General features: G+C 60.6%; 1 protein-coding gene across 1 annotated transcript in view; it reads right to left on the bottom strand.

The window, feature by feature from the left end:
- Positions 1 to 12,254: 12,254 nt before the first annotated feature.
- The window catches only part of LOC116240068 (lysine-specific demethylase 6B-like), a 40,157-nt gene continuing 26,900 nt past the window's right edge, over positions 12,255 to 25,511 (bottom strand). The window contains exons 9-14 of the mRNA XM_090129344.1: positions 24,071 to 24,185; positions 20,825 to 21,012; positions 19,476 to 19,617; positions 17,366 to 17,492; positions 14,358 to 14,579; positions 12,255 to 13,932 (exon numbers count right to left, since the gene is read on the bottom strand). Of these exons, the coding sequence (XP_089985470.1) occupies positions 13,882 to 13,932; positions 14,358 to 14,579; positions 17,366 to 17,492; positions 19,476 to 19,617; positions 20,825 to 21,012; positions 24,071 to 24,185 (845 nt within the window). The 3' untranslated portion in view covers positions 12,255 to 13,881. The remainder of the gene's footprint in view (positions 13,933 to 14,357; positions 14,580 to 17,365; positions 17,493 to 19,475; positions 19,618 to 20,824; positions 21,013 to 24,070; positions 24,186 to 25,511) is intronic.

Raw genomic sequence — 25,511 nt, forward strand, 5'->3', positions numbered from 1 at the left:
AAAGACGAAGGGAAAGGAGACAAAAAGGGGGGAAAAGGAAAAAAAGGATAAAAGGGGGGGGGAGAAAAATAGGACAAAAAAAGGGGAAAAAGGACCAAAAAAAAGGGGAGAAAAGGAGCAAAAAAAGGAAAAAAATGGGGAAAAAAAAAAAAAAGATAAAAAAAAAGGGGGGAAAGGGGAAAAAAGGGAAAAAAGAAAAAAAAAAGGGGGAGGGGGGGGGGGGGGGAGAAAATGGGAAAAAGACCAAAAAAGACCAATTGAAAAAAATGGAGAAAAAATAGAGCAAAAAAAAAAGGAGAAAAACATTAAAAAAGGAAAAATGGCCCAAAAAAATGCACAAAAAAAGACGCAAAAATCAAAAAAGTACCAAAATAATGAAATAAAACCGGTAAGAAAAAAAAAAATCCCGAACCAAAAGTGTAAGAAAAATAAAAAGAAAAAATTTAAAAATGACCAAAAAGAGAAAAAAAAAAAGAAAAAGAAAAAAAAAAAAAACGAAAAGGATGAGAAAAAAAAAAAAATCAAAACAGCAAAAAAAAAAAAAAAAAAAGGGAAAAAAAAAAAAGGTTTGAAAACCCCCAAAATGCCCCAAATTTTGGGGCTGAAATGCCAGAAACGGCCATTTTGGGGGGCTGAAAGACCAAAAATGGGGATTTTGGGGCTGAAACCCCAAAAGTTGCGATTTTTGAGGCCTGAAAGACCAAAAATGGGGATTTTTGAGGCCAGAAACACCGGAATTCACTGCTGATTTTGGGGCTGAAAGACCAAAAAAATGGTGATTTTGGGGCTGAAACACCAAAATTGGATGATTTTGGGGCTGAAACATCAAAAATAGTGGTTTTTGGGGAGACTGAAAGACCAAAAATGGGGATTTTGGGACCAGAAACAACATAAATGGTGATTTTGGGGCTGAAACATCAAAAATGGGGATTTTGGGGCTGAAAGACCAAGAATTGTTAATTTTGGGGCCAGAAACACCAGAATCCAGTGTTGGTTTTGGGGCTGAACGACCAAAAATGGGGAATTTGGGGCTGAAAGACCAAGAATTGTTAATTTGGGGGCCAGAAACACCAGAATCCAGTGTTGGTTTTGGGGCTGAAACATCAAAAATGGGGATTTGGGGGCTGAAACACCAGAATCCAGTGTTGGTTTTGGGGCTGAAACATCAAAAATGTCGATTTGGGGGCTGAAACACCAGAATCCAGTGTTGATTTTGGGGCTGAACGACCAAAAATGGGGATTTTGGGGGCTGAAAGACCAAGAATTGTTAATTTTGAGGCCAGAAACACCAGAATCCAGTGTTGGTATTGGGGCTGAAACATCAAAAATGGGGATTTTGGGGGCTGGAAACCAAAAATGTCGATTTTGGGGCTGAAACACCAGAATCCAGTGTTGATTTTGGGGCTGAAACATCAAAAATGGCGATTTTGGGGCTGAAACACCAGAATCCAGTGTTGATTTTGGGGCTGAAAGACCAAAAATGGGGATTTTGGGGGCTGAAAGACCAAGAATTGTTAATTTTGAGGCCAGAAACACCAGAATCCAGTGTTGGTATTGGGGCTGAAACACCAAAAATGGTGATTTTGGGGGTCAGAAGCACCAGAATCCAGTGTTGGTACTGGGGCTGAAACATCAAAAATGGGGATTTTGGGGGCTGGAAACCAAAAATGTCGATTTGGGGGCAGAAACACCGGAATCCAGTGTTGATTTTGGGGCTGAAACATCAAAAATGGTGATTTTGGGGCCGAACGACCAAAAATGGGGATTTTGGGACCAGAAACAAACATAAATGGTGATTTTGGGGCTGAAACATCAAAAATGGGGATTTTGGGACCAGAAACATCAAAAATGGTGATTTTGGGGCTGAAACATCAAAAATGGGGATTTTGGGGCCAGAAACACCAAAAGCTACTTTTGATTTTGGGGCTGAAAGACCAAAAAAATGGGGAATTTGGGGCTGAAACACCAGAATCCAGTGTTGATTTTGGAGCTGAAACATCAAAAAATGGGGATTTTGGGGCTGAAACACCAAAAAAATGGGGATTTTGGGGCTGAAACATCACAAATGGGGATTTGGGGGCAGAAACACCGGAATCCAGTGTTGATTTTGGGGCTGAAAGACCAAAAATGGGGATTTTGGGGCTGAAAGACCAAAATTGGATGATTTTGGGGCTGAAAGTCCAAAAATGGGGTTTTTTGGGGGGACTGAAAGACCAAAAATGGGGATTTTGGGGCCAGAAACACCAGACGCTACTTTTGATTTTGGGGCTGGAAGACCAAAAAAAATGGGGATTTTGGGGCTGAAACACCAGAATCCAGTGTTGATTTTGGGGCTGAAACATCAAAAATGGGGATTTTGGGGGCTGGAAACCAAAAATGTCGATTTTGGGGCTGAAACACCAGAATCCAGTGTTGATTTTGGGGCTGAAACATCAAAAATGGGGATTTGGGGGCTGAAACACCAAAAAAATGGGGATTTTGGGGCTGAAACATCAAAAATGGGGATTTGGAGGCCAGAAACCCCGGAATGTACTTTTGATTTTGGGGCTGAAAGACCATAAATGTTGATTTTGGGGCTGAAACCCCAAAAGTTGCGATTTTTGAGGCCTGAAACACCAAAAATGGGGATTTGGGGTCAGAAGGGGAAGGGGGAAGTTTGGGGACATTTGGGTTTTTGGGGGGGTGAGGGATATGGAAGGGGATTGAGGGCATTTTGGGGGGGGGGGGATATTTGGGGGGGGGGAGTCGACTTCGAGGGGGGGGTTGGGAGGTATGGGGGGGATCCTGGTGGCTTGAGGGGGGGTAGGGGTATTTGAGGGGGGGTCTTAGGGGGCGTTGGGGGTTATTTTGGGGGAGGGGTGAGGGGTATTTGGGGGGGGGGGTTCTTAGGGGATTGGGGGTCGTGGGGGGGTCCTGGGGGGGTTATTTTGGGGGAGGGGTGAGGGGTATTTGGGGGGGGGGGGGTTCTTAGGGGATTGGGGGTCTTGGGGGGTTCTGGGAGTTTTTTTTGGGGGGGTGGGGGGTATGGAAGGGGATTAGGGGTATTTTGGGGGGGGGCTTTGAGGGGGGGGTTGGGAGCCATGGGGGGGATTCTGGTGGCTTGAGGGGAGTAGGGGTATTTGAGGAGGGGTCTTAGGGGGGGTTTTGGTTATTTTGGGGGAGGGGTGAGGGGTATTTCGGGGGGGGTTCTTAGGGGATTGGGGGTCTTGGGGGGGTCCTGGAAGTTGGGGGGGGTGGGGGGTATGGAAGGGGATTTGGGGTATTTTGGGGGGGGGGGACATCGGGGGGGGGGAGGGGTATTTGAGGAGGGGTCTTAGTGGGGGTTGGGGGTTATTTTGGGGGAGGGGGGTGAGGGGTATTTGGGGGGGGGGTTCTTAGGGGATTGGGGGTCTTGGGGGGGTTCTGGGAGTTTTTTTGGGGGGGTGGGGGGATGGAAGGGGATTAGGGGTATTTTGGGGGGGGCTTTGAGGTGGGGGGGTTGGGAGGTATGGGGGGGATTTGGGGGCTTGAGGGGGGGTGGGGGTATTTGAGGGGGGGTCTTAGGGGGGGTCAGGGGTTATTTTGGGGGAGGGGGGTGAGGGGTATTTGGGGGGGGGTTCTTAGGGGACTGGGGGTCTTGGGGGAGTCCTGGGAGTTTTTTTTTGGGGGTGGGGGGTATGGAAGGGGATTAGGGGTATTTTGGGGGGGGGGCTTTGAGGTGGGGGGGGTTGGGAGGTGTGGGGGGGATCCTGGTGGCTTTGAGGGGGGTAGGGGTATTTGAGGGGGGGTCTTAGGGGGGGTTGGGGGTTATTTTGGGGGAGGGGTGAGGGGTATTTGGGGGGGGGGTTCTTAGGGGATTGGGGGTCTTGGGGGGGTCCTGGGAGTTTTTTTTTGGGGGGTGGGGGGTATGGAAGGGGATTAGGGGTATTTTGGGGGGGGGCTTTGAAGGGGGGGGTTGGGAGGTATGGGGGGGATCCTGGTGGCTTGAGGGGGGGTGGGGGTATTTGAGGGGGGGTCTTAGGGGGCGTTGGGGGTTATTTTGGGGGAGGGGTGAGGGGTATTTGGGGGGGGGGGTTCTTAGGGGATTGGGGGTCGTGGGGGGGTCCTGGGGGGGTTATTTTGGGAGGGGGGTGAGGGGTATTTGGGGGGGGAAGGGGCTTTGAAGGGGGGGGTTGGGAGGTATGGGGGGGGATCCTGAAGGCTTGGGGGGGGAGTAGGGGTATTTTTGGGGGGGTCTTAAGGGGGGTTGGGGGTTATTTTGGGGGAGGGGGGTGAGGGGTATTTGGGGGGGTGATTCTTAGGGGATTGGGGGTCTTGGGGGGGTCCTGGGAGTTTTTTTTTGGGGGGTGGGGGGATGGAAGGGGATTAGGGGTATTTTGAGGGGGGGGGGCTTTGGGGGGGGGGGTTGAGAGCTATGGGGGGGATCCTGGTGGCTTGAGGGGGGGTGGGGGTATTTGAGGGGGGGTCTTAGGGGGGGGTGGGGGTTATTTTGAGGGAGGGGGGTGAGGGGAATTTGGGGGGGGGTTCTTAGGGGACTGGGGGTCTTGGGGGGGTCCTGGAAGTTTTTTTTTGGGGGGTGGGGGGTATGGAAGGGGATAAGGGGTATTTTGGGGGGGGGCTTTGAGGTGGGGGGGTTGGGAGGTATGGGGGGGATCCTGGTGGCTTGAGGGGGGGTGGGGGTATTTGAGGGGGGGTCTTAGGGGGGGTTGGGGGTTATTTTGGGGGAGGGGGGTGAGGGGTATTTGGGGGGGGGGGGTTCTTAGGGGATTGGGAGTCTTGGGGGGTCCTGGGAGTTTTTTTTGGGGGGGTTTTGGTATGGAAGGGGATTTGGGGTATTTTGGGGGGGGGCTTTGGGGGATTGGGGGTCGTAGGGGTTGGGGGGGCTTCTGGGGGCTTTGGGGGGGGCGTAGGGGTTTTTTTGGGGGGTCTCGGTGTTGGGGGGCTCCATGGGGTATGGGGAAATGCCGGGGTCTTTTTGGGGGGAGGTTGGGGGGGGGTCTTTCTGAGGGGGGATGGTGGGATTTGGGGGTTTCCTGGGGTATTTTTTTTTTGGGGGGGGTCTTTTGGGGCGTTGGGATTTGGGGGGGTGGGGGGTGTAGAAGATCCGAAGCACTTCTTTTTTTGTGGGGAAGGGCTGTGGGGGGTTTGGGGCTCCTGAGGGTTGGGGGGGGTCGGGGGCTATGAGGGGGGGGGGGTTGAGAAATGGGGGGGGGAGGGGAAGCAATTGAGCCCCTTTTACGGCAGTACGCCCACTGTTGCTCTACGCCCTGCCGTAAAGCGCCTCCCGTTGCCACGGCAACTCTGCCGTAAGGCAACACCGCCCCCACTCAATTTCACCCTGAAAGCCAGCTTCCGATTGGCCGCTCCGGGCTCCGCCCACCTCCGCCGCGTTGCCATAGCGACGGAACCGCAGGGAGCGCCGGGATGCGCGGACAGCGCAGCGCTCAGCCCACGTGCGTTGGCGCGGGGGCTGCTGGGAGCGGGGCGCCATCGGGGTCGGGGGGGCGCTGGGGGGGGGGGGGGGGGGGGGGGGGTCCATAATGGGGTCCTGGCGTCTATAGGGGTGATGTGGGGCGTTCTGAAGGGACCCCCCCCCATACCCATGGGACCCCCCCCCCCCATGCCCTAAGGACCCCCCCCCATGCCCTAAGGATCCCCCCAATGTGTATCGACCCCCCCCCATACTTTTTGGACCCCCCCCCCAAATGTCTGTAGACCCCCCCGTGCCCTATAGACCCCCCCAAGCCCTATGTGGACCCCCCCCTTAATGCCTTATGCCCCCCCCGTACTCAGAGGAACCCCCAAAACCCAAAGGACCCCCCCCTATTTCTATAGACCCCCCCCCTCATGCCATACGACCCCCCCCCCACCCCGTACAAATAGGACCTTCCCATGTCCTCTAGGGACCCCCCCTCAATTTATGACCCCCCCATTACTCATAGGGTCCTCCCACGCCCTATGGACCCCCCTACACCTATAGGACCCCCCCCCACGCCCTATGGACCCCCCCATACCTTTGGACCCCCCCCCCATGCTCTATTTACCCCCCCATACCTTTGGACCCCCCCCAATGCCCTATGGACCCCCCCACACCCAAAGGACCCCCCCCCCCATGCCCTATGGACCCCCCCATACCTCTAGGACCCCCCCCCATGCCCTATGGACCCCCCCCATACCTATGGACCCCCCCATACCTTTGGACCCCACCCCACGCCCTATGGACCCCCCCATACATTTGGACCCCCCCCCATGCCCTGTAGACGCCCCCATACCTTTGGACCCCCCCCCATGCTCTATTTACCCCCCCATACCTATAGGACCCCCCCAATGCCCCATGGACCCCCCCACACCCAAAGAACCCCCCCCCCCACGCCCAATAGGACCCCCCCCCACGCCCTATGGACCCCCCCATACCTTTGGACCCCCCCCCATACCCACGCCCTATGGACCCCCCCCATACCTTTGGACCCCCCCCCCATGCTCTATTTACCCCCCCATACCTTTTAACCCCCCCCCCTTCAAAATATCCCTATGGACTCCCTCCATACCTTTAGGACCCCCCATACCTATAGGACCCCCCCCCACGCCCTATAGACCCCCCCATACCTATAGGACCCCCCCCCACGCCCTATGGACCCCCCATACCTATAGGACCCCCCCCCACGCTCTATAGACCCCCCCATACCTATAGGACCCCCCCCACGCCCTATGGACCCCCCATACCTATAGGACCCCCCTCCCAATGCTCTATTTACCCCCCCATACTTATAGGACCCCCCCCCCACGCCCTATGGACCCCCCCATACCTATAGGACCCCCCCCCACACACGTCCTATGGACCCCCCCACACCCAAAGGACCCCCCCCATGCCCTACAGACCCCCCCATACCTATAGAACCCCCCCCCCCATGCCCTATGGACCCCCCCACGGCCTATAGACCCCCCCATACCTATATGATCCCCCCCACGCCCTATGGACCCCCCCACACCTATAGGACCCCCCCCCCACGCCCTATGGACCCCCCAATACCTTTGGACCCCCCCCCCCTCCCCATGCTCTATTTACTCCCCCATACCTTTGGACCCCCCCCACGCCCTATGGACCCCCCCTCACCCAAAGGACCCCCCCCAATGCCCTATGGACCCCCCCATACCTATAGGACCCCCCCCCACGCCCTATGGACCCCCCATACACTTGAACCCCCCCCCCAAGGCCCTATGGACCCCCCCATAACTATAGGACCCCCCCCCACGCCCTATAGACCCCCCCATACCTTTGAACCCCCCCCCACACGCCCTATGGACCCCCCCACACCCAAAGGACCCCCCCCATGCCCTATGGACCCCCCATACCTATAGGACCTCCCCCCCCATGCTCTATTTACCCCCCCATACCTTTGAACCCCCCCCACGCCCTATGGACCCCCCCACACCTATAGGAACCCCCCCACGCCCTATGGACCCCCCCCATACCTATGGACCCCCCCATACCTTTGGACCCCACCCCACGCCCTATGGACCCCCCCCATACATTTGGACCCCCCCTCATGCCCTGTAGACGCCCCCATACCTTTGGACCCCCCCCCCCATGCTCTATTTACCCCCCCATACCTATAGGACCCCCCCCCCACGCCCTATGGACCCCCCCACACCCAAAGGACCCCCCCCATACCTATGGACCCCCCCATACCTTTGGACCCCCCCCCCCAAGCCCTATGGACCGCCCCCATACCTATAGGACCTCCCCCCCATACCTATAGGACCCCCCCCATACCTATGGACCCCCCCCATACCTTTGGACCCCCCCCCACGCCCTATGGACCCCCCCTCACCCAAAGGACCCCCCCCACGCCCTATAGACCCCCCCGTACCTATAGGACCCCCCCCATACCTTTGGACCCCCCCCCCCCACGCCCTATGGACCCCCCCATACCTCTAGGACCCCCCCCTACCCAAAGCCCCCCCCCCCAATGTCTGCAGACCCCCCCCCCCCCATACCCTACGAAGCCCCCCCCCAAACCCAAACGACCCCCCCCACCAAATATCCCACGGACCCACTCAACCCCCCCCCCCCAAAAAAAATAGAGTAACCCCTCCCTCCTAAAGCAACGACCCCCCCCAAATCCCCCCCCCCAAAAATAGAGTAACCCCTCCCCCCTAAACCCAAACGACCCCCCCCAATTCCCCCCCCCAAAAATAAAGTAACCCCTCCCTCCTAAAGCAACGACCCCCCCCAATTCCCTGCCCCCCCCACCCCAAATCCCCCCCCAAAATAGAGTAACCCCTCCCTCCCAAAGCAATGCCCCCCCCAATTCCCCCCCCCCAAATCCCCCCCCCAAAAATAAAGTAACCCCTCCCTCCTAAAGCAACGACCCCCCCCAATTCCCCTCCCCCCCCCCCCCCAAAAAAATGCCCCCCCCCCCAAAACAGAGCCGTGCTGTGCGAGTTAATTTAATCTCAGGTACAAAATAGCTTCTGTGGCCGCGGGGGGGGGGGCGAGGGGGGGGGGCACAACCCCAGCCCCCCCCACCCCCCCCCCAGACCCCAACCCAACAGTGGGGCTTTGGGGGGGGGGGGGGGAGGAAGGGGGATTTGGGGGGGGGGGAAAAGGAGGGGGGGGGCCGCAGGGCCCAGCACCAATTTGGGGGGGGGGGGCAGGAGGAGGAGGAGGGGGGGGGGGAGGGAAGGTGATGGGGACCCCCCCCCCCCCTTTGCACGGGTTGCTGTCCCCGCCCCCCCCCCCCCCCCCCCCGCAATAAATAAAGCGCCCCCCCCCGGCAATTCGCGTATAAATTAAAAAAGAGGCAAAAAAAACAAAAAAAAAAAACCCAAAAAAGAATTAAAAAAGGCGGCGGCGGGGGGGGGGGCGGGGGGGGGGCAGCACCCCATAAAAACCCCCCTCCCCCAAATAACCCCTTTTTATGGGGAGGGGGGCAGCACCAGGGGGACCCCCCCCCCACCCGCTTTGCACCATGGGTTGGGGGAGTCCAGATGGGGGGGGGGGGCGGGGGGGGTTATTTGGTCCCCCCCCCCCAAAATAACAGCGGGAGGCGGGGGGGGGGGTCCCCAAAATGCCCCCCCCCCCCGGGTCCAGACTGCGGGAATTGGGGGGGGGGGGTTCTGTGGGGGAGGGGGGAAGGTGCCCAAGGGGGGGGTAATTTTTGGTTGAAATTTCGGGGGGGGGGGTCGTCGTCGCCCCCCCCCCCCCTTTTTTTTTTTTTTTTTTAATGGGGGGGGGGTCCCTTCTTGTCGTCCCCCCCCCCCCCATTTCTCAGAAGCACCCCCTTAATGCTCCGGGGGGGGGGGGGGAAATGTGGAGCCCCCCCCCCCATGAGTTGAGAGAGGGGCAGAGAGAAGCGCCCCCCCCCCCCAAAAAAAAGAATTATTATGGGGGGGGGGCACTGAGACACCCCCCTCCCCCCCCCCATTCCACAAAATGGCGGTCAGTGGGGACCCCCCCCCCCAATTCCTCGGGGGGGGGGGGGAACAGAAAGACCCCCCCTCCCTATTTTGCAAAGTGTGTGGGGAGGGGGGGGGGCAGCAATTATTTCTTATAAAAACATCATTTTTTGCACCTGGCCGACCCCCCCCCTTTCCCCCCCCCCCCAAAAAAAAAAACCAAAAAAAGTCCATCCGGTGTCCGTCCGTCTGTCCGTCCGTCCATCTGCCCCCCCCCCCCCACCTCTGCTTTCAGAGTGGGGTCCTGGGGGGGGGGGTGGGAGGGGGGGGGGGGGGGAGTCGAGATGGGGGGGGGGGGGTCGATTTTCTCCGTGAATAAATTAGAAAAGTGTTCGGGGGGGGGCCGGGGGGGGGGGGGGGCGATCCGTCCCCACGTCCTCATCTGGAGCTGGGAGATGTCACCTGCAACAAAGGGGGAAATGAGGGGGGGTCGAGGGGGGGGGGCATGTGGTGGGGGGTCCCAATGGGGGGGGGGCCCATGGGTGGGGGGCGCATGGGTGACCTCATTTTGGGGGTCCCAATGGTGGGGGTCCCAATGGTGGGGGTCTCATAGGTGACCCCATTTTGGGGGTCCCAATGGTGGGGGTCCCAATGGTGGGGGACCCATGGGTGACCCCATGTTAGGGGTCCCAATGATGGGGATCCCAATGGTGGGGGACCCATGGGTGACCCCATTTTGGGGGTCCATATGGTGGGGGTCCCAATGGTAGGGGTCCCAATGGTGGGGGGGCCCAATGGTGGGGGGCCCATGGGTGACCCCATGTTAGGGGTCCCAATGATGGGGGTCCCATGGGTGGGGGTCCCAATGATGGGGGTCCCATGAGTGACCCCATTTTGGAGGTCCCAATGCTGGGGGTCCCAATGCTGGGGGTCCCATGAGTGACCCCATTTTGGGGGTCCCAATAGTGGGGGTCCCATGGGTCACCACGTTTTCGGGGGTCCCAATGGTGGGGGGCATTTTAGGGGTCCATATGGCGGGGGTCCCAATGGTGGGGGGCCCATGGGTGGGGGTCCCATGAGTGACCCCATTTTGGGGGTCCCAATGCTGGGGGTCCCAATGGTGGGGGTCCCATGAGTGACCCCATTTTGGGGGTCCCAATGCTGGGGGTCCCAATGATGGGGGTCCCATGAGTGACCCCATTTTGGGGGTCGCAATGTTGGGGGGCCCATGGGTCACCACGTTTTCGGGGTCCCAATGGTGGGGGGCATTTTAGGGGTCCCAATGGTGGGGGTCCCAATGGTGGGGGGCCCATGGGTGGGGGTCCCAATGGTGGGGGGCCCAATGGCGGGGGTCCCATGGGTGACCCCATTTTGGGGGTCCCAACGGTGGGGGTCCCATGGGTCACCCCATTTTGGGGATCCCAATGGTGGGGGTCCCAATGGTGGGGGTCCCATGGGTGACCCCATTTTGGGGGTCCTAATGGTGGGGGTCCCACAGGTGACCATATTTTGGGGGTCCCAATGGTGGGGGGCCCATGGGTGACACCATGTTAGGGGTCCCAATGATGGGGGTCCCAATGGTGGGGGTCCCAATGGTGGGGGGCCCAATGGTGGAGGTCCCATGAGTGACCCCATTTTGGGGGTCCCAATGCTGGGGGTCCCAATGCTGGGGGTCCCATGAGTGACCCCATTTTGGGGGTCCCAATAGTGGGGGTCCCATGGGTCACCACGTTTTCGGGGGTCCCAATGGTGGGGGGCATTTTAGGGGTCCATATGGCGGGGGTCCCAATGCTGGGGGGCCCATGGGTGGGGGTCCCAATGGTGGGGGTCCCAATGGTGGAGGTCCCATGGGTGACCCCATTTTGGAGTTCCCAATGGTGGGGGTCCCAATGGTGGGGGGCCCAATGGTGGGGGTCCCATGGGTGACCCCATTTTGGAGTTCCCAATGGTGGGGGTCCCAATGGTGGGGGTCCCATGGGTGACCCCATTTTGGGGGTCCCAATAGTGGGGGGCCCAATGGTGGGGGGCCCATGGGTCACCCCATTTTGGAGGTCCCAATAGTGGGGGGCCCAATGGTGGGGGGCCCATGGGTCACCCCATTTTGGAGTTCCCAATGGTGGGGGTCCCAATGGTGGGGGGCCCATGGGTGGGGGTCCCAATGATGGGGGTCCCAATGCTGGGGGTTCCAATGGTGACCCCATTCTGGGGGTCCCAATGGTGGGGGCCCAATGGTGGGGGTCCCATGTGTGACCCCATTTTGGGGGTCCTAATGGTGGGGGGCCCAATGGTGGGGGGCCCATGGGTCACCCCATTTTGAGGGTCCCAATGGTGGGGGTCCCAATGGTGGGGGGCCCAATGGTGGGGGGCCCATGGGTGGGGGTCCCATTGGTGGGGGTCCCAATGGTGGGGGGTCCCATGGGTGACCCCATGTTAGGGGTCCCAATGATGGGGGTCCCAATGGTGGGGGTCCCAATGGTGGGGGTCCCATGAGTGACCCCATTTTGGAGGTCCCAATGGTGGGGGTCCCAATGTTGGGGGTCTCACGGGTGACCCCATTTTGGGGGTCCCATTGGTGAGGGCCCCAATGGTGGGGGTCCCATGTGTGACCCCATTTTGGGGGTCCTAATGGTGGGGGTCCCACAGGTGACCATATTTTGGGGGTCCCAATGCTGGGGGTCCCAATGTTGGGGTTCCCATGGGTGACCCCATTTTGGGGGTCGAAATGGTGGGGGGTCCCATGAGTGACCCCATTTTGGGGGTCCCAATGCTGGGGGTCCCAATGGTGGGGGGCCCATGGGTGACCCCATGTTAGGGGTCCCAATGATGGGGGTCCCAATGTTGGGGTTCCCATGGGTGACCCCATTTTGGGAGTCCCAATGGTGGGGGGCCCAATGGTGGGGGGCCCATGGGTGACCCCATTTTGGGGTCGCAATGTTGGGGGTCCCAATGTTGGGGGTCCCACAGGTGACCCCATGTTGGTGACCCCACATTGGCTGTCCCCACATGGCTGTCCCTATATGGCTGCAGTGTCCCTATATGGCCGTGCTGTCCCTATAGAGCCATACTGCCCCATATGGCCGTGCTGTCCCTATAGGGCCATACTGCCCCATATGGCCATGCTGCCCTATAGGGCCATACTGCCCCATATGGCCGTGCTGTCCCTATAGAGCCATACTGCCCCATATGGCCATGCTGTCCCTATAGGGCCGTGCCCCCACTCACCAGTGTGAATCCGTCATAGATGCTCAACAGCTCCTATATGGCCATGCTGTCCCTATATGGCCGTACTGCCCCTTATGGCCGTGCTGTCCCTATAGAGCCATACTGCCCCATATGGCCATGCTGCCCCATATGGCCGTGCTGCCCCATATGGCCATGCTGCCCTATAGGGCCGTGCCCCCACTCACCAGCGTGAATCCATCATAGATGCTCATCAGCTCCTATAGAGCCATGCTGTCCCTATATGGCTGTACTGCCCCATATACCCATACTGCCCCATATACCCATACTGCCCCATATGGCCATACTACCCCATATGGCCATGCTGTCCCCATATGTCTGTGCCCCACTCACCAGCATGAAGCCATCATAGATGCTCATCAGCTCCTATAGAGCCATACTGCCCCATATGGCCATGCTGTCCCTATAGAGCCATGCTGTCCCCATATGGCCGTACTGCCCCATATACCCATACTGCCCCATATGGCCATACTGCCCCATATGGCCATACTGCCCCATATGGCCGTGCTGCCCCATATGGCCGTGCCCCACTCACCAGCGTGAAGCCATCATAGATGCTCATCAGCTTCTATAGAGCCATGCTGTCCCTATATGGCCGTACTGCCCCATATACCCGTGCTGTCCCTATAGAGCCATACTGCCCCATATGGCCGTGCTGCCCTATAGGGCCATGCCCCCACTCACCAGCGTGAATCCGTTGTAGATGCTCATCAGCTCCTCTGTGGCCATGCTGTCCCCATATGGCTGTGCTGCCCCATATAGCCATACTGCCCCATATACCCATACTGCCCCATATGTCCATGCTGCCCCATATGTCCACACCCCCACTCACCAGCGTGAAGCCATCATAGATGCTCATCAGCTCCTATAGAGCCATGCTGTCCCTATATGGCCATGCTGTCCCTATGCAGCCATACTGCCCCATATACCCATACTGCCCCATATACCCATACTGCCCCATATGGCCATGCTGCCCCATATGTCGGTGCCCCACTCACCAGCGTGAATCCATCATAGATGCTCATCAGCTCCTCTATGGCCATGCTGTCCCTATAGAGCCATACTGCCCCATATACCCATACTGCCCCATATATCGGTGCCCCACTCACCAGCGTGAATCCATCATAGATGCTCATCAGCTCCTATAGAGCCATACTGCCCCATATGGCCGTACTGCCCCTTATGGTCGTGCTGCCCCATATGGCCATACTGCCCCATATGTCGGTGCCCCACTCACCAGCGTGAATCCGTCATAGATGCTCATCAGCTCCTATAGAGCCATGCTGCCCCATATGGCCGTACTGCCCCATATACCCATACTGCCCCATATGTCGGTGCCCCACTCACCAGCGTGAATCCATCATAGATGCTCATCAGCTCCTATAGAGCCATGCTGTCCCTATATGGCTGTACTGCCCCATATGGCCATACTGTCCCTATAGAACCATACTGCCCCATATGGCCGTGCTGCCCCATATGGCCATACTGCCCCATATACCCATACTGCCCCATATACCCATACTGCCCCATATGGCCATACTACCCCATATGGCCATGCTGTCCCCATATGGCCATGCTGTCCCCATATGTCCGTGCTGCCCCATATGTCTGTGCCCCACTCACCAGCATGAAGCCATCATAGATGCTCATCAGCTCCTATACATCTATGCTATCCCTATATGGCTGTACTGCCCCATATGGCCATGCTGTCCCTATAGAGCCATACTGTCCCTATAGAGCCATACTGCCCCATATGTCCGTGCTGCCCCATATGTCGGTGCCCCACTCACCAGCGTGAATCCGTCATAGATGCTCATCAGCTCCTCGGTCTTGTACTGCTCCAGCACCACGACGCCGTGCAGCGCGGAGCTGCGGCGCCGGGCGCAGCCCTCGCAGTGCACCAGGTAGGTGTTGCGCCCGCCGCTCTCGCTGGTCACGAAGAGGATGTTGAACACCTCCACCTGCGGCACAGCACGGCTCCTGCGGCGCCACGCGCACCCACGGCAGCGGCACCCGCCCCGCCCCCGCGCAACAACGGGGTCCCCGGGGCCCTTCGGGGTCTGCATTTCCCACTGGGGTCCCCGATGTCCCATTGGGGTCATCCATTTCCCACTGGGGTCATCCATTTCCCACTGGGGTCCCCGATGTCCCATTGGGGTCATCCATGTCCCATTGGGGTCATCCACTTCCCATTGGGGTCAACCAATTCCCACTGGGGTCCCCGATGTCCCATTGGGATCATCCACTTCCCATTGGGGTCATCCACATCCCATTGGGGTCCCCTATGTCCCATTGGGGTCATCCATTTCCCACTGGGGTCCCCGATGTCCCACTGGGGTCAACCAATTCCCATTGGGGTCCCCGATGTCCCATTGGGGTCATCCATTTCCCATTGGGGTCATCCATTTCCCATTGGGATCATCCATGTCCCACTGGGGTCCCCAATGTCCCAGTGGGGTCATCCATGTCCCACTGGGGTCATCCATTTCCGTTTGGGGTCATCCATTTCCCACTGGGGTCCCCGATGTCCCATTGGGGTCATCCATTTCCCATTGGGGTCCTCCATTTCCCTTTGGGATCATCCACTTCCCATTGGGGTCATCCACATCCCATTGGGGTCCCCTATGTCCCATTGGGGTCCTCCATTTCCCACTGGGGTCCCCGATGTCCCATTGGGGTCAACCAATTCCCACTGGGGTCATCCATTTCCCACTGGGGTCCCCTATGTCCCACTGGGGTCCTCCATGACCCACTGGGGTCCCCTATGTCCCATTGGGGTCATCCACGTCCCATTGGGGTCAACCAATTCCCATTGGGGTCCCCATGTCCCATTGGGGTCATCCATTTCCCATTGGGGTCCCCGATGTCCCATTGGGGTCATCCACGTCCCATTGGGGTCAACCAATTCCCATTGGGGTCCCCATTTCCCATTGGGGTCATCCATTTCCCACTGGGGTCCCCTATGTCCCATTGGGGTCATCCACTTCCCATTGGGGTCAACCAATTCCCATTGGGGTCCTCCATTTCCCTTTGGGGTCTGCATCTCCCTTCGGGGTCCCCGTGGCCCTTTGGGGTCTGCATTTCCCACTGGGGTCCCCTATGTCCCATTGGGGTCATCCATTTCCCATTGGGGTCCTTCATGTCCCATTGGGGTCCCCATTTCCCTTTGGGGTCCTCCATTTCCCATTGGGTCCCCATGTCCAGCCAATGCCACAGCCATGACCACACCAAGACCACAGCCCAAATGACCCAACACTGCAGCCATGACCCCCCAGCCCTCACCATGACCTCAACCACAACCAACCCAACACCACAGCCATGACCACACCAAGACCACAGCCACAACCATGCCAAGACCATTCCAAGACCCCAACCAATGCCACAGCCATGACCACACCAAGACCACAGCCACAACCATGCCAAAACCATACCAAGACCCCAACCAATGCCACAGCCATGACCACACCAAGACCACAGCCCAAATGATTTGATGCTGTGGCTGTGACCCCCCCAGCCCTCACCATGACCTCAACCACAACCAACCCAACACCATGGCCATGACCACACCAAGACCACGGCCACAACCATGCCAAGACCATGCCAAGACCACAGCCAATGCCACAGCCATGACCACACCAAGACCACGACCACAACCATGGCCATGACCATGCCAAGACCCCAGCCAAGACCCCAACCAAGGCAACAGCCATGACCACACCAAGACCACAGCCAAACTGACCCAACACTGCAGCCGTGACCCCCCAGCCCTCACCATGACCACAACCACAGCCAACCCAACACCACGGCCATGACCACACCAAGACCACGACCACAACCATGCCAAGACCCCAACCAAGACCCCAACCAATGCCACAGCCATGACCACACCAAGACCACAGCCAAACTGACCCAACACTGCAGCCGTGACCCCCCAGCCCTCACCATGACCACAACCACAGCCAACCCAATGCCACAGCCATGACCACACCAAGACCACGACCACAACCATGCCAAGACCCCAACCAAGACCCCAACCAATGCCACAGCCATGACCACACCAAGACCACAGCCAAACTGACCCAACACTGCAGCCGTGACCCCCCAGCCCTCACCATGACCACAACCACAGCCAACCCAATGCCACAGCCATGACCACACCAAGACCACAGCCACAACCATGCCAAGACCATGCCAAGACCCCAACCAAGACCCCAACCAATGCCACAGCCATGACCACACCAAGACCACAGCCAAACTGACCCAACACTGCAGCCATGACCCCCCAGCCCTCACCATGACCACAACCACAGCCAACCCAATGCCACAGCCATGACCACACCAAGACCACCGCCACAACCATGGCCATGACCATGCCAAGATCCCAGCCAAGACCCCAACCAAGGCAACAGCCATGACCACACCAAGACCACAGCCAAAATGACCCAACACTGCAGCCATGACCCCCCCAGCCCTCACCATGACCACAACCACAGCCAACCCAACACCACAGCCATGACCACACCAAGACCACAGCCCAAATGATTTGATGCTGTGGCTGTGACCCCCCCAGCCCTCACCATGACCTCAACCACAACCAACCCAACGCCACGACCCCAGACACACCGCAGCCAAACCCAACCCGAGCCCAGCGCCGCCTCCACCACCACACCAAGAGCTCCGGTGAGGACGATGCCACCACCACCACCCCCCCCCAGCCCCCCCAGCCCCCCCGGCCCGCAGCACTCACATCACACTCGTTGCAGTAATAGGCCGGCTCGTCCTTCACCCGGCCCTGGTAGGCGATTTTCTTCCCGGCGCGCACCAAACTCTCGCGCTGCACCTGGCAGTGCTTGATGGACTGCATCAGGCAGTACCTGCAACGGCACCGCCGCCGTGTCCCCCTGTCCTGCTGTCCCCCCGTCCTTCTGTCCTGCTGTCCCCCCATCCCTCTGTCCCCCTGTCCTGCCGTCCCCCCGTCCCCCTGTCCTGCCGTCCCCCCGTCCCCCTATCCTGCTGGCCTGCTGTCCCCCCATCCCCCTGTCCTGCCATGACCCCCGTCCCTCTGTCCTGCCGTCCCCTCGTCCCCCTGTCCTGCTGTCCCCCTGTCCTGCCGTCCCCCCGTCCCCCTGTCCTGCCGTCCCCCCGCCCCCCTGTCCTGCCATCCCCCCGTCCCTCTGTCCTGCCGTCCCCCCATCCTTCTGTCCTGCTGGCCTGCTGTCCCCCCGTCCCTCTGTCCTGCTGTCCCCCCATCCCCCTGTCCTGCCATGACCCCCGTCCTTCTGTCCTGCCGTCCCCTCGTCCCTCTGGCCTGCTGTCCCCCCATCCCTCTGTCCTGCTGTCCTGCCATCCCCCCGTCCCCCTGTCCTGCCGTCCCACTGTCTTGCCATCCCCCCATCCTTCTGTCCTGCTGGCCTGCTGTCCCCCCATCCGTCTGTCCCACTGTCCTGCCGTCCCCCCGTCCCTCTGTCCTGCCGTCCCCCCATCCCCCTGTCCTGCCGTCCCCCCGTCCCTCTGTCCTGCCGTCCCCCCATCCCTCTGTCCTGCCGTCCTGCCGTCCCCCTGTCCTGCCGTCCCCCCATCCCTCTGTCCTGCTGTCCTCCCATCCCCCTGTCCTGCCATGACCCCTGTCCTTCTGTCCTGCCGTCCCCTCGTCCCTCTGTCCTGCTGTCCCCCCATCCCTCTGTCCCACTGTCCTGATGTTCCCCCATCCGTCTGTCCCGCTGTCCTGATGTTCCCCCATCCCCCTGTCCTGCTGCCCCCCCGTCCCTCTGTCCTGCCGTCCCCCCATCCCTCTGTCCTCCTGTCCTGCCGTCCACCTGTCCCCCTGTCCTGCCATCCCCCCATCCCTCTGTCCTGCTGTCCTACTCTCCCCAGATCCCTCAGGCCTGCTGTCCCCCTGTCCCGCTGTCCTGCCATCCCCCCATCCCTCTGTCCTGCTGTCCTACTCTCCCCAGATCCCTCAGGCCTGCTGTCCCCCTGTCCCGCTGTCCCCCATCTGTCTGTCCTGCTGTCCCCCCATCCCTCTGGCCTGCCGGCCTGCTGTCCCCTGATCCCTCTGTCCCGCTGTCCCCCATCCCTCCGTCCTGCTGTCCTGCTGTCCCCGTCCTCCTGTCCCCCCACGCCCCTGTCCTGCTGTCCCCCTGTCCTGCTGTTCCTCCGTCCCTCTGTCCTGCTGTCCCCCCACCCTTCTGTCCTCCCACTGCCCCGTCCTGCTGTCCATCCCCCATCCCACTGTCCATCCCCCATCCCTCCATCCATCCCCCATCCCTCCATCCATCCCCTGTCCCTCTGTCCATCCCCCATCCCTCTGCCCGTCCCCCGTCCCCCCATCCATCCCCCATCCCTCCATCCATCCCCCATCCCCCTGTCCATCCCCCATCCCACTGTCCATCCCCCATCCTTCTGTCCATCCCCCATCCCTCCATCCATCCCCCATCCCTCCATCCATCCCCTGTCCCTCTGTCCATCCCCCATCCCACTGTCCATCCCCCATCCCTCCGTCCATCCCCCATCCCTCCATCCATCCCCCATCCCTCTGTCCATCCCCATCCCTCCATCCATCCCCCATCCCACTGTCCATCCCCCATCCCTCCATCCATCCCCCATCCCTCCATCCATCCCCTGTCCCTCTGTCCATCCCCCATCCCACTGTCCATCCCCCATCCCTCCGTCCATCCCCCATCCCTCCGTCCATCCCCCGTCCCTCTGTCCATCCCCCATCCCTCTGTCCATCCCCCATCCCTCCATCCATCCCCCGTCCCTCTGTCCATCCCCCATCCCACTGTCCGTCCCCCATCCCTCCGCCCGTCCCCCGTCCCCCTGTCCGTCCCCCGTCCCGCCGTCCGTCCCACCCTCACTTGATCATCTTGTAGAGGTCGGGGTCGCTGATCTTGACGGTCCGCGCCACGTTCCAGGAGACGTGGATCATGGGCACGATGGATTTCACGTTCTTCACCTCGTTCCACTCGTAGCGCTCCAAGGCCAGCTGGTACTGATAGGCTGAGGGACGACGGGGACGGCGTCACCCCCCCGCCACGGCCACCCCCCCATCAGCACCCCCAGCCCATCGCCACCCCCACCCCATGGCCACCCCCACCCCCACCCCATCATCACTCCCACCCCATAACCTCTCCCACCCCATGGTCACCCTCAACCCATGACCTCCCCCACCCCATCATCACCCCCACCCCATGGCCACCCCCACTCCATCATCGCCCCCCACCCCATCATCACTCCCACCCCATAACCTCCCCCACCCCATGGTCACCCTCAACCCATGACCTCCCCCACCCCATCATCACCCCCACCCCACGACCTCCCCCACCCCATGGTCACCCTCAACCCACGACCTCCCCCACCCCATCACCACCCCCACCCCACAGCCACCCCCATCATCACCCCCACCCCACAGCCACCCCCATTATCACCCCCACCCCCTCATCACCCCCACCCCATCATCACCCCCACCCCATGGTCACCCCCACCCCATCATCACCCCCACCCCACAGCCACCCCCATCATCACCCCCACCCCCTCATCACTGCCACCCCATCATCACCCCCATCATCACCCCCACCCCATCATCACCCCCACCCCCTCATCACCCCCACCCCACAGCCACTCCCATGGCCACCCCCACCCCCACATCATCATCTCCCCCACCCCAGCATCACCCCCATCATCACCCCCACCCCCTCATCACCCCCACCCCATCATCACCCCCACCCCACAGCCACCTCCATCATCACCCCCACCCCATCATCACCCCCACCCCACAGCCACCTCCATCATCACCCCCACCCCCTCATCACCCCCACCATATCATCACCTCCATCATCACCCCCACCCCCTCATCACCCCCACCCCATCATCACCCCACCCCACAGCCACTCCCATGGCCACCCCCACCCCCACTTCATCATCTCCCCCACCCCATCATCACCCCCATCATCACCCCCACCCCCTCATCACCCCCACCCCATCATCACCCCCATCATCACCCCCACCCCCTCATCACCCCCACCCCCTCATCACCCCCACCCCCTCATCACCCCCACCCCATCATCACCCCCACCCCACAGCCACTCCCATGGCCACCCCCATCCCCACTTCATCATCTCCCCCACCCCATCATCACCCCCATCATCATCCCCCCCCCCCCACTCCCCCCCTCCCCCCCCCCACCCCTTGCTCCCCCCCCCCTCACCGGTGAGCGGCCCGACGTTCCACGCGATGTTGTTGCACCAGCCGGTGGCCTGCACCCAGTGCACGGTGCCGGCGTTGATCCACACCAGGTCTCCGGGGCGCTGGATGAAGCGGTACACCGGGATGTTGGAGCGGTACAGGTCCTCCAGGATGGGCCACCACGAGCCCGTCAGGTAATCCACGCCGTGCCTGCGGGGGGGGGGGGGGGGGCGGGGCAATGGGAACGGCCCCTTCCCATTGGCTGCAGCCCCTCCTTTAGCCCCGCCCCCATTCCCATTGACCACACCCCCTCCGTTAGCCCTATCCCCCATTCCATTGGTTACACCCCCTCCGTTAGCCCCGCCCCCCATTCCATTGGCGGCTTCCCTTCCCATTGACCACACCCCCTCCGTTAGCCCTATCCCCCATTCCATTGGCTGTCCTCCTCCGTTAGCCCCGCCCCCCATTCCATTGACCACACCCCCTCCCTTAGCCCCGCCCCATTTGCATTGACCACACCCCTCCGTTAGCCCCGCCCCCCGTTACCATTGACCACACCCCCTCCGTTAGCCCCACCCCCCATTCCATTGGTTACACCCCCTCCGTTAGCCCCTCCCCCTTCAAATTGACCACATCCCCTCCGTTAGCCCCGCCCCCATTCCCATTGGTCACACCCCCTCCCTTAGCCCCGCCCCATTTGCATTGACCACAGCCCCCCTGTTACCCCAACCCTCATTCCATTGGCCAACCCCTCCCTTAGCCCCGCCCCCCGTTCCCATTGGTCACATCCCCTCCGTTATCCCCGCCCCCAATCCATTGGCTGCACCCCTCCGTTAGCCCCGCCCCCCAATCCCATTGACCACACCCCCTCCGTTAGCCCTATCCCCCATTCCATTGGCTGTCCTCCTCCGTTCGCCCCGCCCCCCATTCCATTGGCGGCTTCCCTTCCCATTGACCACACCCCCCCGTTAGCCCCACCCCCCATTCCATTGGTTACACCCCCTCCCTTAGCCCCGCCCCCCATTCGATTGGCCGCCCTCCTTCCTATTGACCACACCCCTCCGTTAGCCCCGCCCCCCATTCCATTGGCCGCCCCCCTCCCCATTGACCACACCCCCTCCCTTAGCCCCGCCCCTTTCCAATTGACCACACCCCATCAGCCCCACCCCCTTCCCATAAGCCGCACCCCCTCCTTTAGCCCCGCCCCCTTCCATTGTCCGCACCCCCTCCCTTAGCCCCGCCCCCATTCCCATTGACCACACCCCCTCCCTTAGCCCCGCCCCCATTCCCATTGACCACACCCCCTCCCTTAGCCCCGCCCCATTTGCATTGACCACAGCCCCCCTGTTACCCCCAACCCTCATTCCATTGGCCACCCCCACCCATAGCCCCGCCCCCCGTTCCCATTGGTCACATCCCCTCCGTTATCCCCGCCCCCAATCCATTGGCTGTCCTCCTCCGTTAGCCCCGCCCCCCATCCCATTGGTGGCTTCCCTTCCCATTGACCACACCCCCCCGTTAGCCCCACCCCCCATTCCATTGGTTACACCCCCTCCCTTAGTCCCGCCCCCCATTCGATTGGCCGCCCTCCTTCCTATTGACCACACCCCTCCGTTAGCCCCGCCACCCATTCCATTGGCCGCCCCCCTCCCCATTGACCACACCCCTCCGTTAGCCCCGCCCACCGTTAACATTGACCACACCCCCTCCGTTAGCCCCGCCCCTTTCCAATTGACCACACCCCATCAGCCCCACCCCCTTCCCACTGACCACACCCCCTCCCTTAGCCCCTCCCCCTTCAAATTGACCACACCCCCTCCTTTAGCCCCGCCCCCTTCCATTGTCCGCACCCCCTCCCTTAGCCCCGCCCCCATTCCCATTGACCACACCCCCTCCCTTAGCCCCGCCCCATTTGCATTGACCACAGCCCCCCTGTTACCCCAACCCTCATTCCATTGGCCACCCCCTCCCTTAGCCCCGCCCCATTTGCATTGACCACACCCCTCCGTTAGCCCCGCCCCCCGTTACCATTGACCACACCCCCTCCGTTAGCCCCACCCCCCATTCCATTGGTTACACCCCCTCCGTTAGCCCCTCCTCCTTCAAATTGACCACATCCCCTCCGTTAGCCCCGCCCCCATTCCCATTGGTCACACCCCCTCCCTTAGCCCCGCCCCATTTGCATTGACCACAGCCCCCCTGTTACCCCAACCCTCATTCCATTGGCCAACCCCTCCCTTAGCCCCGCCCCCCGTTCCCATTGGTCACATCCCCTCCGTTATCCCCGCCCCCAATCCATTGGCTGCACCCCTCCGTTAGCCCCGCCCCCCAATCCCATTGACCACACCCCCTCCGTTAGCCCTATCCCCCATTCCATTGGCTGTCCTCCTCCGTTAGCCCCGCCCCCCATTCCATTGGCGGCTTCCCTTCCCATTGACCACACCCCCCCGTTAGCCCCACCCCCCATTCCATTGGTTACACCCCCTCCCTTAGCCCCGCCCCCCATTCGATTGGCCGCCCTCCTTCCTATTGACCACACCCCTCCGTTAGCCCCGCCCCCCATTCCATTGGCCGCCCCCCTCCCCATTGACCACACCCCCTCCGTTAGCCCCGCCCCTTTCCAATTGACCACACCCCATCAGCCCCACCCCCTTCCCATAAGCCGCACCCCCTCCTTTAGCCCCGCCCCCTTCCATTGTCCGCACCCCCTCCCTTAGCCCCGCCCCCATTCCCATTGACCACACCCCCTCCCTTAGCCCCGCCCCATTTGCATTGACCACAGCCCCCCTGTTACCCCAACCCTCATTCCATTGGCCACCCCCTCCCTTAGCCCCGCCCCCCGTTCCCATTTGCTGCCCCCCTCCATTAGCCCCGCCCCCCAGTTCCCATTAGCCACACCCCCTCCTTTATCCCCGCCTCCCGGCTGCCATTGGCCGCAGCCCCTCCTTTATCCCCGCCCCCTCGGTTCCCATTGGCCGCAGCCCCCCCGTTATCCCCACCCCCGGTTCCCATTAGCCACACCCCCTCCTTCATCCCCGCCTCCTTGCTGCCATTGGCCGCAGTCCCCCCCTTATCCCCACCCCCCCGGTTCCCATTGGCCGCAGCCCCCCCGTTATCCCCACCCCCGGTTCCCATTAGCCACACCCCCTCCTTCATCCCCGCCTCCCGGCTGCCATTGGCCGCAGCCCCCCCGTTATCCCCGCCCCCCCGCTTCCCATTGGCCGCAGCCCCCCCATTAGCCCCGCCCCCCGGCTGCCATTGGCCGCACTTGTCGCAGAAGGCGGAGATGGTTTCCCAGTAGTGCTCGTGCACCGCGAACCACTCGCAGTCGCCGGGCCCGATGTTGATGTTCACCGAGCAGAAGTTGTTGTTCTCCTGGTGGCCTGGGGGGGGGGGAACCACAACGTGTCACCTCCACCGCGTGTCACCTCCCCCAGTGTCACCTCCACAATGTGTCACCTCCCCCAATGTCACCTCTATGTGGTGTCACTTCCCCCAATGTCACCTCCACAATGTGCCACCTCCCCCAATGTCACCTCTATGTGGTGTCACTTCCCCCAATGTCACCTCCACAATGTGCCACCTCCCCCAATGTCACCTCCATGTGCTGTCACCTCCAAAATGTGTCACCTCCCCCCCATGTCACTTCCATGTGGTGTCACCTCCCCCAATGTCACCTCCATGTGGTGTCACCTCCCCAATGTGTCACCTCCCCCAATGTCACCTCTATGTGGTGCCACCTCCCCAATGTGTCACCTCCCCCCCACGTCACCTCCACCTGGTGTCACCTCCCCAATTTGTCACTGCCAGTGTGTCACCTCCCCAACGTGTCACCTCCCCCCCATGTCACCTCCATGTGGTGTCACCTCCACAGTGTGTCACCTCCAAAGTCTGTCACCTCCCCCGTCACCTCCACAATGTGTCACCTCCAAAGTGTGTCACCTCCCCCCCACGTCACCTCTGTGTGCTGTCACCTCCAAAATGTGTCACCTCCATGTGGTGTCACCTCCACACTGTGTCACCTCCACAATGTGTCACCTCCACGTGTCACCTCCATGTGCTGTCACCTCCAAAATGTGTCACCTCCCCAACGTATCACCTCCATGTGGTGTCACCTCCCCAACGTGTCACCTCCCCAACGTGTCTCCTCCCCCAATGTCACCTCCATAAGGTGTCACCTCTCCAACGTGTCACCTTCATGTGGTGTCACCTCCGCAACGTGTCACCTCCCCCCCATGTCACCTCCAAAGGGTGTCACCTCCCCAATGTGTCACCTCCAAAGTGTGTCACCTCCCATGTCACCTCCATGTGGTGTCACCCCCAAAATGTCACCTCCCCAACGCGTCACCTCCACAACATGTCACCTCTCCCCCATGCCACCTCCATGTGCTGTCACCTCCAAAATGTGTCACCTCCCCTAATGTCACCTCCCCCTGGTGTCACCTACCCAACGTGTCACCTCCCCAACGTGTCACCTCCACTGCATGTCACCTCCACAGCGTCACCTCCCCCGTCACCTCCATGTGCTGTCACCTCCAAAATGTGTCACCTCCACACTGTGTCACCTCCCCAATGCATCACCTCCCCCTGGTGTCACCTCCAAAATGTGTCACCTCCATGTGCTGTCACCTCCAAAATGTCACCTCCCCAACGTGTCACCTTCACAGTGTGTCACCCCCCCTCACATCACCTCCATGTGGTGTCACCTC

This window comes from Phasianus colchicus, chromosome 36 (assembly GCF_987193195.1).
Source record: "Phasianus colchicus chromosome 36, bPhaCol1.hap1.1, whole genome shotgun sequence".
Lineage (NCBI taxonomy): Eukaryota > Metazoa > Chordata > Aves > Galliformes > Phasianidae > Phasianus > Phasianus colchicus.